The 13,024-nt window shown below is 54.8% G+C and overlaps 1 protein-coding gene across 2 annotated transcripts in view; it reads left to right on the forward strand.

Moving 5' to 3' along the window:
* ensab (endosulfine alpha b) overlaps positions 1 to 5,027 on the forward strand; it is a 57,029-nt gene extending 52,002 nt beyond the window's left edge. Inside the window, exons 3-4 of one of the 2 annotated variants that reach the window (XM_085978676.1) lie at positions 7 to 99; positions 4,331 to 5,027. In XM_085978676.1, the coding sequence (XP_085834802.1) occupies positions 7 to 99; positions 4,331 to 4,501 (264 nt within the window). In that variant the 3' untranslated portion in view covers positions 4,502 to 5,027. The remainder of the gene's footprint in view (positions 1 to 6; positions 100 to 4,330) is intronic. The other variant, XM_085978675.1, reaches the window with a different exon arrangement.
* The last annotated feature ends 7,997 nt before the right edge of the window (positions 5,028 to 13,024 follow it).

A 13,024-nucleotide genomic window follows, 5' to 3' on the forward strand; every position in this document is an offset into this window, starting at 1 on the left:
CCCGAGAAGGCCGAAGAGGTCAAGCTAAAAGCCAAGTATCCCGTTTTGGGGCTAAGACCCGGAGGCTCGGAGTTCCTAATGAAGAGGCTGCAGAAAGGGGTAAGGAGCGTGCACTGCGGACCTTTGTCAACTGGTGCTGTGGCCCAGCGGGGGAAATAGTTTCTCCTTCCCTTCGACCCCCCGCCCGCCCCGCCTATAGGTCGCTCGCCACCTTCTTCTCAAGGTGCTGACATCCTGGGGTCTGATCCCCCAACAGGCCCTCCAGGCAGCTGCCTGCTACCGGGAGCGCCGGGAGAGGGAATCTGCCTGTGGGCTGTCACAGTTGCTCTTGCAGCACGGTTTGTTGGGTGGCGATCACTGGTGGAAGCCCCGGCTGATGGTTCCCCTTCTCCCCCTGCCCCCTTAAATGCATCCCTGTGGCAACGAGTTCCACATTCTCCCCACTCTCTGAGTAAAGAAGTTTCTCCTGAATTCCCCATTGGATTTATTAGTGACTCTGTAGCGGTTCGTGTAAATCGCCACTAAATGAAAGAGTTCAACTTCGACGAACTATAAATAAGTTGTTTATTTACCAGAACAGGATAATTACAGCAGGTAAGATAGCAAGTAAGATGGCTGACTGCAGGAGCACCATGTTGTAGGTCTTGTCCCAGCGGGGACTCCACAAGGACTGAATTCCCAGTCCCGTGGGGAGCGTGTGGGGAGCCTCATGACCTCCTCACACTCGGCTCTTTATTCCCGCTTTAGGCGTCACGTGACCTGCGCCGTTGCATCGTACATCTCCCCGGTACGAAGGCTGGCTTTGAGGCCAAGGTTGTAAGGCTGAACTATGCCGGTACTTGCCGCGGGAGTGGAGGATCACTTCACTCCCACCTGCTGGCCGAAGTCGCGGTAGGCCGGACTATGCCGGCGGCCGTCTTAGAAACCCGAATCGGGCTGGCAGCCGGCGCGCATGCGTCACGTGATGCGTGACGTCAGCGCATTAGGTCGCCTCTTAAAGGGGCAACAGCCCAACAGGTAAGTTAAAGGGGCAACAGCCCCAACTGGTAAGTTACACAAATAAGTTAGTTAAGTACATACAGTTAGGTAAGTTATACATACATAAGTAAGTTAAAGGGAATTATGTAACTCAATGTAAAAGACAACCCGTAGGACCGCCACAACTCTCTTATATTGACGGCCCCTAGTTCTGGTCTCCCCCACGAGTGGAAACATCTTCTCTATGTCTACCCTATCGAACCCTTTCATAATTTTAAAGACCTCGATCAGGTCACCCCTCAGCCTTCTCTCTTCTAGAGAAAAGAGCCCCCGCCTGTTCAATCTTTCCTGATAGTTAGAACCTCTCAGTTCTGGTATCATTCTAGTAAATCTTTTTTGCACCTTCTCCAGCGCCTCTATATCCTTTTTGTAATGTGGCGACCAGTTCTGTCCACAGTAACTCCAAGTGTGGTCTCACCGAGGTTCAATACAAGTCTAACATAACTTCGCTGCTTTTCAAATCTATCCCTCTAGAAATGAACCCCAGTGCCTGGTTTGCTTTTTATTGCCTTATTAACTAACGATGCATTTAAGGGGGAAGCTGGATAAACACACGAGGGAGAAAGGAATCGAAGGATATGGTGATGGGGGTGAGATGAAGAGGGGCGGGAGGAGGCTGGTGTGGAGCAGAAACACCGGCACGGAGCAGCTGGGCCCAATGGCCTGTTTCTGGGCTGTCAGTACCATGCAACTCTGCAGGAGGAATCCCTGGGTGGCGAGAGGAAGCAGAATCCTGGCTGCTATTTCTCCTCCCTAACCCAAGGTCACTGAAACCACTGCCATAGAATGATACAGCACAGGAGAAACATAGAAGATAGGAGCAGGAGTCGGCCATTCGGCCCCTCGAGCCTGCTCCGCCATTCAATGAGATCATGGCTGATCATCCAAATTCAGTACCCTGTCCCTGCCTTCTCCCCATATCCCTTGATCCCTTTAGCCTTAAGAAATATATCCAACTCCTTCTTGAATATATTTAATGAATTGGCCTCCACTGCCTTCTGTGGTAGAGAATTCTTTTGTGGAGTTGGCCATTCGGCCCATCGTGCCTGTGCCGGCTCTTTGAAAGAGCTCTCCAATTAGTCCCACTCCCCCCCCCTGCTCTTTCCCCACAGCCCTGCAAGTTTATTGGCCAAGTATTTACCCAATTCCCTTTTGAAAGTTACTATTGAATCGGCTTCCGCCGCCCATTCAGGCCGCGCATTCCAGATCACAACATACAATGGCAAAATGCAGGAAACCTGGGATACAAAGAGAAAATGCTGGAAAACGCTCAGCCGGTCAGGCAGCATCTGTGGACAGAGAGAAAGAGAATTAACGTTTCAGGTCGGCCACCTTTCCAGATCATAGCCGTTGATTTACCCAGATTTAGCAGTGCCGACTCAGTGGGCCGCACTCTCGCCTCTGAGTCAGAAGGTTGTGGGTTTGAGTACCTCTCCAGAGACCTGAGCCAATAATCCAGGCTGACACTCCCAGTGCCGGTACTGAGGGAGCGCTGCACTGTCGGAGGGGCGGTACTGAGGGAGCGCTGCACTGTCGGAGGGGCGGTACTGAGGGAGCACCGCACTGTCGGAGGGGCGGTACTGAGGGAGCACTGCACTGTCGGAGGGGCGGTACTGAGGGAGCGCCGCACTGTCGGAGAGGCAGTACTGAGGGAGCACTGCACTGTCGGAGGGGCGGTACTGAGGGAGCACCGCACTGTCGGAGGGCCGGTACTGAGGGAGCGCCGCACTGTCGGAGGGGCGGTACTGAGGGAGCACTGCACTGTCGGAGGGGCGGTACTGAGGGAGCACCGCACTGTCGGAGGGCCGGTACTGAGGGAGCGCCGCACTGTCGGAGGGGCGGTACTGAGGGAGCGCTGCACTGTCGGAGGGGCGGTACTGAGGGAGCACCGCACTGTCGGAGGGGCGGTACTGAGGGAGCGCTGCACTGTCGGAGGGCCGGTACTGAGGGAGCGCCGCACTGTCGGAGGGGCGGTACTGAGGGAGCACTGCACTGTCGGAGGGGCGGTACTGAGGGAGCGCACACTGTTGGAGGGGCAGTACTGAGGGAGCGCCGCACTGTCGGAGGGGCAGTACTGAGGGAGCGCCGCACTGTCGGACGGGGCGGTACTGAGGCGGCGCCGCACTGTCGGAGGGGCGGTACTGAGGGAGCGCACACTGTCGGAGGGGGCGGTACTGAGGGAGCGCCGCACTGTCGGAGGGGCAGTACTGAGGGAGCGCCGCACTGTCGGAGGGGCAGTACTGAGGGAGAGCCGCACTGTCGGAGGGGCGGTACTGAGGGAGCGCCGCACTGTCGGAGGGGCAGTACTGAGGGAGCGCCGCACTGTCGGAGGGGCAGTACTGAGGGAGCACCGCACTGTCGGAGGGGCGGTACTGAGGGAGCGCCGCACTGTCGGTGGGGCAGTACTGAGGGAGCGCCGCACTGTCGGTGGGGCAGTACTGAGGAAGCGTTGCGCTGTCGGAGGGGCAGTACTGAGGGAGTGCCGCACTGTCGGAGGTGCTGTCTTTCGGATGAGACGTTAAACCGAGGCCCCGTCCGCCCTCAGGTGGATGTGAAAGATCCCACGGCCACTATTGGAAGAAGAGCAGGGGGAGTTCTCCCCGGTGTCCTGGGACCAATATTTATCCCATCAGTAAAACAGATGATCTGATCATTACAGGAAACTTCGCGATATACGTGACCGGCATGATGCCGACCTATGAAAACTTCCGGACAGACCAGCGCTAATGTTGAAGGATACGGAGGTTTTCATCTCCGTATCCGACAACAAACACTGTTGCTTAGCAACAGCTTGTAAACAGTCGGCCCGTACCTTGGAAGCGTCTCTGTAGCTTAGCAACAGCTTCAGAGAGGCTTTCCAGAGACTGACTGTTTAAAAAAAAAAAATGCTAGGTTTTTTTCCCTTCTCCTAACAAAACGGCTGCTGATTTCTGCCGTTAGATCGAGGTTTCCGGACATACAACCTCCGGATAAACCAAAGTTTCCTGTATCACATTGCTGTTTGTGGGAGCTTGCTGTGCGCAGATTGTCTGCTGCGTTTCCCACATTATAACAGTGACCACACTTCAAAAAAAGTACCTCATTGGCTGTAAAGCTCTTTGGGACGTCCGGTGGCCATGGAAGGCGCTGGAGAAATGCAAGTCTTTTTTTATAACGTTTTTTTAACTCTTCCAATGCTCGATTTAAATCCCTGCCGAGCCTCTCTTCTCCCCCCACTCCCCCATCCCCTCCCACTGCCCCCTCCGTCCCTTTTTATCTTTTTTTTCTAATTCTTTTTTTTTTTGCTTTGCAGCAGAAGTACTTTGACTCCGGAGATTACAACATGGCCAAAGCCAAGATGAAGAACAAGCAGCCGCCAAACAGCGGGACAGACAAGAACCTGGTGACGGGAGACCACATTCCAACGCCGGAGGACCTGCCGCAGCGGAAGTCCTCGCTGGTCACCAGCAAGCTAGCGGGCTGACACCAGCTGAGCCGCCGTGTGGTTCCGGCTGGGGCGGACGCTTAACTACCATGTCTGATGGGGGTGGGGTGGGGGGGGGGGCGGGGTTGGGTGGCGGGGGAAGAAATTACGTTCTGTCTAAATATTGTGAATTTTTTTTTTTACATGTCTATATAAACCCAGTCCTCGCACTGATGAGCCAACAGAACCCATCAGGCTTCATTCCGTTCTCCCCTCGGCAGCTTTCAGTGTCTCCCGTCTCCCTAAAAGAAGATGCTTTGGGGAGGAATTGTGTTGCGGGGAGGGGGTGGGGGGTGGGTTGCGGAGAGGCTGGTCGCAGCAAGGTCTTGCACTCCCTCCTCCTCCTCTAAAAAGAAACCCCTAACTGTATAAAGGTAGAAAATACCATCAGCACTTTGTAAAGGGGGTTGAGACCTCCTTTAATTATAGCCGCGAGGGGTATTTTGTCGGGGCATTTCGGAACTCCTACCCCGCAGTGTGCAGCTCTGATGTGGTTTGCCTATTGAAGTAGCTGTTTGTTTCTGCCCGTTAGACGTTCATGGTTCGGCCGTTGCTGCTACTTTCGCTCTTGTGGGCGGGAGACTTTTGACTCTTGCCCTGGCGAGGGAAAGGGCCGAGTAGGAAGGGGGAGGGGGGGGGGGGGGGGGGGTGGTGGCGTCTGTAAAATGCCTGCGGTGGCCGAGGCTCGGAATAAAGTCAGCCCGCCCGCAGCGGCTTCAACCGCCTAGCCTTGTTCGTGCTGGCGGGTCTGGCTCCCCTCCCGGGGTGTGGTGTGACCCGCTGTCCGGCCGTGGGAGTAGGCGGTGGCTCGACGTGGCCCTTAGTGTTGCCGGTGTTGTTCCCCGTCCGTCACTGCTGCGTAACCTTTGCCAAAAACAAAACAGCAAGCGATTGAGCTGCAGATCGAGTTGCCCGAAAGTTCTCTGGGGTAAATTGTACAGCCTGCCGCCCCCCTCCCCACCACCCGCATACAAATTGCTAGCCTCCCGTCAGAATGCTGTTTGCGCCCCCTTGGCGCGTGTCTCTGTTCAGCCACACTCCCAGTGCGCATGCTGCTTTCTTACAGCCCCGTCTCGTGCAGGCCCCAGTTTGTATATAAAACAAAAACTGAAACGCAAACTTTGCCAACCTGTTCCTTGCAGCAGAGCTGTGATTGACGCAAATTCGTCCCGCGCAAGGTTTTAGCCGGCCCATAACAGCGGCGTGACAGAGCTTTGCGCTGACGACGGTAAAACTGCCTGTGGCGTCGGCCGCAGTCAGTCGCTGAATGTTATTGAGTAGGGGGAGGGGTTGTTATGTGCACAAGACGGCGAGGGAATTGGGGAGAGTAAAACTTGTTCCGCCGCCCCCTGTCCCCACCCAGTGGTCGGAGTCTGTAACTACAGCGTGACCGTTGACATGGCAAAATTGAATGGGGCAAATGTTGACATGGCAATTTGCAGCAGTAGATGTTGACCGGAAAGCGTGACCGCAGTGCCCGATATTCAATATATTGATCGGCGTGGAGCAGTAAGCTACCATAGAAAAAACAATGACCCCCTCTTGGATGTCTGTAGCTTTAATGGATGGCGGTGGGGGTGGAGTTGAGAGTTGACGTCCGCCCAGATTAGCGACCAAGTCGGGTAAAGATGACACCGGTTGCAAGCTGCCAAGGGCGTCCGGAAACAAAGAACCTATCGGTCCTGTTGGTTTAACTAATTCCCCTCCCTCTATATTTCTTTTTTTTTTTAGTTTTGTTTTTGTGTAGAAGCTCCGGACTTTGGGTACAAATCTCGTGAGCCTGGCCCGAGCCGGCAGCCCCTTGGCGTGGCGCCCCGCGCCGCGGAGCAAGCTGCCAGTTTTGCCCCCGTGAGTTCCGTCCCTTTAGCCCCCGGCCCTCGCAGCGAACCGGGGTGGCGAGCGACGCCTTGAAACTGGAACTGTAGATTGCGCTTTGCAAGTGTTTTGACAGCGGCGGGGAGGGAGAGGGGGACTTTACCGGGTGGGGGGTTTACGGTTTTGTGGGTGGGGGGAGGGGGCAGATGCGGTCAGGAGCTTTAGGAAAAATTGGCTTCCGTTTCACTCCCGGTGCCGTTTGATCTTTGCTCTGGTTTAGTTTTCCCCGGGGAGGCGTACAACTCACAGCAATTGTTGCATGAACACACGCAGATTTTATTTATTCCTCCCTCACCCCATCCACCCTCCCAAAAAAAAACAACTGCTCCCCTTTGAAGCTGCAGATACTTATATTAAAAAAAAAAGATACGCACAAACTTTGGATGATTTTTGATTTAAAGAGAGGTTTCCGGTTGGGTGGGGGGGGGTATGTTGGTGGGTCCGAGGGCGGCGAGGTGGCTTCGGGCCCAGGACGATTCGTGCCCCCCACTCCCCCGACAGCCTGTGTTTGCAGCAGAGTGCCCCGCCTCTCTTGTTTCTGTCGTGTACCAGACCGAGTGCGCTGAGCTCCGGGGCGAGTGGACAGCTGGCTTTGCCTCGTGCAGTGTCGCTGAAGCCTGTGCTCGCCGTAGATTGGCCAGTGAGAGGTGCGCGCTGCGATTGGACGATGGGCTTCCACCACCCTTAACCCCGGGGGTGCCGTCACTTTGAATTCTTACAGGCAGGATACCAGGTACAAACACTCGTACGCAAAAGGGTTGAAGGTGGGCCATCCACGCGCTCACCCCCTGACTCCCGAGAGTGTGGTTTCAGCAAAACCTTTGGAAAAGTTCCGCCCTGATCTCCCCCCCACCCCCCCCCCCGTCTCCCCTCTCCCCCACCCAATGGCAGTTGAGCAAGTCCTGGGAGATCTCGACGCAATCATACACAAGATCCGCCCTCTCTTTTTCCCCTAATACCAGTCTCGGTGTGCGATCGAACTGTGCAGGACCAGCCGTGCCCCGCCTATCCGCTCCCCCGCAGGCTGCCCTGGCGCAAACGGCCAGTGACTCCCTTCGCCCCACCCAAGCTCGTTCGTCTAGTTTCCATCCCCTACTCCCGCCCACCACGGTGCCCCAGCTATTTCTGAAATGCTTTCCGCGCTCGCCTCCCTGCGGTTCCTTCCATGTCGAGTGTCCTGTGGTCCAAATCCTAAACTCGCCCCCCCTCACCAGTTTGACCTGCTGGCTCCCTCGTCCTGCCGCCTTGGTTTTGTACGAATTAGTGCATGCGATTGATCTTTTCAGTACCGTTCGCTGTCTTGTCCGAGTCTCTCTCTCTTCCCCGTCTCCTCCTCTCCAAGCCAGGAAGCCCAAGTTTCTCCAGTCCTGCTCGTTAACGCAGCCCCCCCCCCCAGCGACCGGGGCTCAGCTTCTGCCGCTTCAGTCTCTCCCTCAGGCACCGCGCTCCGCCCCCCCCTCCCCCCCACCAACTTGTGCCACACGGCTGCTGTGACATCTTGATTACTCCTCCCCAAGTAAAATTAACCCCAACAAAAGCCTTGCCGCAAATTGCATGCGGGCGTGGACCGAAAAATCACTCCAGCCAGAGTTTGTTTCCTTGTTTCGCTGCTGCTTCAAACTTGCTCCATGGGTTGGCGAGGGAGTTGCTGGTCGGGAAAGGGGTGGGATTAAACCCAGGCCGGCACAATGTGCCAGCTTTAGACGGTACTGCTGCCCTTGACCCGCAGGGACCGTGAACCTCTGGGCGGAGATTGATTTTTTTTTTCTCCAAACTCTCTTGTCAGACATGGTTGAACCTTTGGAGGCCCTTCAAATGTGACCTTGTGGAGAACATGTTTTTTTGTGGTTTTGTTAAAACGCTGCTGGGGGTGGCGATTCACTCCCGTGACTTGACCACCAGCGGGGAATGGGAGGTGACTGGCATGGCTGGGACCTTTGGAACCATGCCGCTGGTGTTTCCGGTCCTGGCAGATACTGAGGTCGTGCCAAAGCCTAGCCCCCCACAACCCCCCTCTCGCTGCCGGGGTGGGGGGGAATGAGGGCATTGTGGGTTAAACATTGACCTTTCACCTCGGGCCTGGCTTCAAAACCAGCTCTGGACCGATGAGAGGTTGCCCCATTCGGGCAGTCTCAACCCACTGAGCAAACCTCATTCAGCACTCGGTTGGCAGTCTCAGAGGGCACAGAATGATGGTCTTTGTGCCAACCGGAATAAATGAGTTCGGAGCATTTTTCTGATGATGGGGCTGGGGAGCATTGGGTAGACCAGAGGGAGCTTTACTCTGTATCTAACCCGTGCTGTGCCTGCCCTGGGAGTGTTTGATGGGACAGTGTAGAGGGAGCTTTACTCTGTATGTAACCCGTGCTGTAGCTGCCCTGGGAGTGTTTGATGGGACAGTGTAGAGGGAGCTTTACTCTGTATCTAACCCATGATGTACCTGCCCTGGGAGTGTTTGATGGGGACAGTGTAGAGGGAGCTTTACTCTGTATCTAACCCGTGCTGTACCTGCCCTGGGAGTGTTTGATGGGACAGTGTAGAGGGAGCTTTACTCTGTATCTAACCCGTGCTGTACCTGCCCTGGGAGTGTTTGACGGGACAGTGTAGAGGGAGCTTTACCCTGTATCTAACCCGTGCTGTACCTGCCCTGGGAGTGTTTGACGGGACAGTGTAGAGGGAGCTTTACTCTGTATCTAACCCGTGCTGTACCTGCCCTGGGAGTGTTTGATGGGACAGTGTAGAGGGAGCTTTACTCTGTATCTAACCCGTGCTGTACCTGCCCTGGGAGTGTTTGATGGGACCGTGTAGAGGGAGCTTTACTCTGTATCTAACCCGTGCTGTACCTGCCCTGGGAGTGTTTGACGGGACAGTGTAGAGGGAGCTTTACCCTGTATCTAACCCGTGCTGTACCTGCCCTGGGAGTGTTTGATGGGGACAGGGCAGCACGGTGGCATAGTGGTTAGCACTGTTGCCTCACAGCGCCAGGGACCCGGGTTCGAATCCGGCCTCGGGTGACTGTCTGTGTGGAGTTTGCACATTCTCCCCGTGTTTGCGTGGGTTTCCTCCGGGTGCTCCGGTTTCCTCCCACAGTCCAAAGATGTGCAGGTTAGGTTGATTGGCTATGATAAATTGACCCTTAGTGTTAGGGGGATTAAATACGTGGGGTTACGGGGATAGGGTGGGATATGTGTTGGTGTAGGAGTTACGGGGATCGGGTGGGATATGTGTCGGTGCAGGCTCGATGGGCCGAAATGGCCTCTATCTGCACTGTGGGGTTTCTGTGATCTGAGTGTAGAGGGAGCTTTACTCTGTATCTAACACGTGCTGTACCTGCCCTGGGAGTGTTTGATGGGGACAGTGTAGAGGGAGCTTTACTCTGTATCTAACCCGTGCTGTACCTGCCCTGGGAGTGTTTGATGGGGACAGTGTAGAGGGAGCTTTACTCTGTATCTAACCCGTGCTGTACCTGCCCTGGGAGTGTTTGATGGGGACAGTGTAGAGGGAGCTTTACTCTGTATCTAACCCGTGCTGTACCTGCCCTGGGAGTGTTTGATGGGACAGTGTAGAGGGAGATTTACTCTGTATCTAACCCCGTGCTGTACCTGCCCTGGGAGTGTTTGATGGGACAGTGTAGAGGGAGCTTTACTCTGTATCTAACCCCGTGCTGTACCTGCCCTGGGAGTGTTTGATGGGGACAGTGTAGAGGGAGCTTTACTCTGTATCTAACCCGTGCTGTACCTGCCCTGGGAGTGTTTGATGGGACAGTGTAGAGGGAGATTTACTCTGTATCTAACCCCGTGCTGTACCTGCCCTGGGAGTGTTTGATGGGACAGTGTAGAGGGAGCTTTACTCTGTATCTAACCCGTGCTGTACCTGCCCTGGGAGCGTTTGATGGGACAGTGTCGAGGGAGCTTTACTCTGTATCTAACCCATGCTGTCCCTGCCCTGGGATTGTTTGATGGGACAGTGTAGAGGGAGCTTTACTCTGTATCTAACCCGTGCTGTCCCTGCCCTGGGAGTGTTTGATGGGGACAGTGTAGAGGGAGCTTTACTCTGTATCTAACCCGTGCTGTACCTGCCCTGGGAGTGTTTGATGGGGACAGTGTAATGGGAGCTTTACTCTGTATCTAACCCGTGCTGTACTGGCCCTGGGAGTGTTTGATGGGGACAGTGTAATGGGAGCTTTACTCTGTATCTAACCCCGTGCTGTACCTGCCCTGGGAGTGTTTGATGGGGAGAAGTGCTTCACTCCTTGGCACTGACCACCTTGATGACTGGCGGAGGGATAAAACCGGCAGCGATTGTCGGACTGATGCCCAAGTGTGGGTTTGTACTGGAAGGACTGTAAATGCCGTGCACCCACGGCGGGAGAGGGAGCGTTGCGATTACCGCGTGCTGACTATTAGTCGTAATCTGTGACCTTGGTTGATGTGGCAATGCCGTGGAGCAGCTCGGGAATGGCTGCCCCCCAATTTCGAGTCACCGGCCTAGCTGGGACACCGTACGAGCTTGGCGCCGTTTCCGTGTGTTTTTCCGACGGCTGTCTTCGCCCACACAACCCCCATCCGTGAACCACAACTCCACCCGCTCCAGTGACCCCTGATCCGCTCGGTGTATATAACTCGGCTCAAAAGCATTTCACTTCCGCATGCAGTACACACAAGTACTCGGCGCATGTGACAACACTCGCACACTTCCCTCACGGCTAGCTCACTCCATCTGTAAACTCTCTGAAGGTTGCAATACTCGCCTCCAATCACGTTGTAAATATATAAAAACTTTGATTCTCCTCGTTTTTATCCCTCCCTCTCGAGATCTCTCTGCCGTTTTTATTTCTCTTCTCCATTTCCCCCCCGCTTTGCCTCAGTTTGTTTTATTTTACACTACTGTACCGCTGTCTGCCCGAAGGCCTGACAACCTGCTGCTGAGAAAAGCTGAGTTTAGCTCGAGGTTGAGGCTTGTTTCTGGGGGTTTTTTTGTGTGTGTGTGACCTCTCCGCCACCAGGAGTTTGGCTTCCGCGCTGCTCGGCGGAGCGCTGACACAGGGCCGGGGGTGGGGGGGGGGGGGGGGCGGAGACGAGGGGGATTCGAATGGCAATCAACACCCCGGGATCGCTGATTCCCTCGCAGTCGGAGGGAGGCGCGCGTCGCTGTGTCGGCGAGAGACAGGCGTGCGCAGGCGGAAAAATGTTCTCGTACTCGACGACGCAGCCTCTTGGGGTTTTTTTTTTTAAACGAACACTCCATTCGCTCGAGAACCCACTTGATCTTTAATGCCAGGAATCCAATCCTTCGAAAGCAAAGTAGCTCGGCCCTGTTCTGGTACAGTGGGAAACAGGTGGCAAGAATCAGAGGTTCTGATGCCACAAGACGTGGATTGGAGGCTGAGGGGATTGATGGATCATGGGCATTTATGGTGTCGCATCAGGATTCCACTCGCCAAAGGGCTTCAGCGCCACTGGGTCGGTAGAATCCACAGCGAAGGCACCAAGGCAGTCCGTCCTGCTCCAGAAACATGCTTACCTAGTACGGGGCCCAGAAAACTGGATCTTAACACGAGGATAATCTATCTGTACCCTTCTAAGACAATCAAAAAGAGTTGATGGGAACCGGCCACCTTGTGTTCCATCTTGGTGGCGGTCCAGTTGTCGGCCCAATCTCTCAAGGATGGGTCATGACGGTTGGAAGTGCTGCTGTGAATTAAATTCCCCTTTTGTCTGGGTCTACTGATGCTTTGCCTCCTGTCCATTGGTTTGGTGAAAGTTGTGAAGTATTGGATGAAGGGGGGGTGGATTACGGGGAAAGAGCTGGCGGAGTGGAATTAATTGGACAGCTCTACCAAAGAGCCAGCACGGGCAGGAAGGGCCGAATAGCCTCCTTCGGTACTGCCACCATTTAATGAATCGAAGTCAAGCGCACCGAACCTTGATGGGAAGATGAGCAGGAATTAACTAGACCCAACTCTTGCTGCAGATTATATAAATCCAGGGGTTCGTCGTTCAAAGTTGTCACCGGGAGGGGGGAAGCTGATTAAACTTTAGACGCTAGATGGAGCCCCAGGCTGAAAGGACAGTAAGACGCTCTTTGATGCCAGGGGTCCAAGAGAACAGCCCGGGTCTGATCTAACTCTCTCCCTCCCCCCCGGTTGACACTTGCAAGGCCGAGATAGGAAACTCAGCAGGTGGAAGATCACACAGCACGTCCTACCACCGAAGGTTGGGAGTCCCGATCACTGTCGATTCCTTGCAGGAGCGGCCCGCTTACTGGCTCCATCTCATCCCAATCTGAGCGACTGTTTTGAGCCCAGTCTGCCCCTCATCTCGGCCCACTGGCTCTGTGCACACATGCACGTGCGCTGGTAGCAAAGTAGGCTAATGGGATCCTCGGCGCACTGTGTGTGGGGGGTGTTGGTAGAACAATGAATCTCAGAAGCCAAGCTCCTGCTCCAAAGAGGTCCTAGCGAGTGAAGTAACGCGATGTGACCCCCACAGTGGGGTGAATAGGGAGAAAACTCGAGTGCTGGAACTTCGTGTGACTTAAAATCATTGACAATAATGTAAAATGACTTGTTTCATAGACTAGCACTAGAAACCAGCGAGTAACTTTTTGTCAGTATTTGAAATAAATTTTACATCCTTTTATTGTAGC

This window comes from Somniosus microcephalus, unplaced genomic scaffold (genome assembly GCF_052327205.1).
Source record: "Somniosus microcephalus isolate GS21.2 unplaced genomic scaffold, FLI_Smic_1.0 unresolved_chr7, whole genome shotgun sequence".
NCBI lineage: Eukaryota > Metazoa > Chordata > Chondrichthyes > Squaliformes > Somniosidae > Somniosus > Somniosus microcephalus.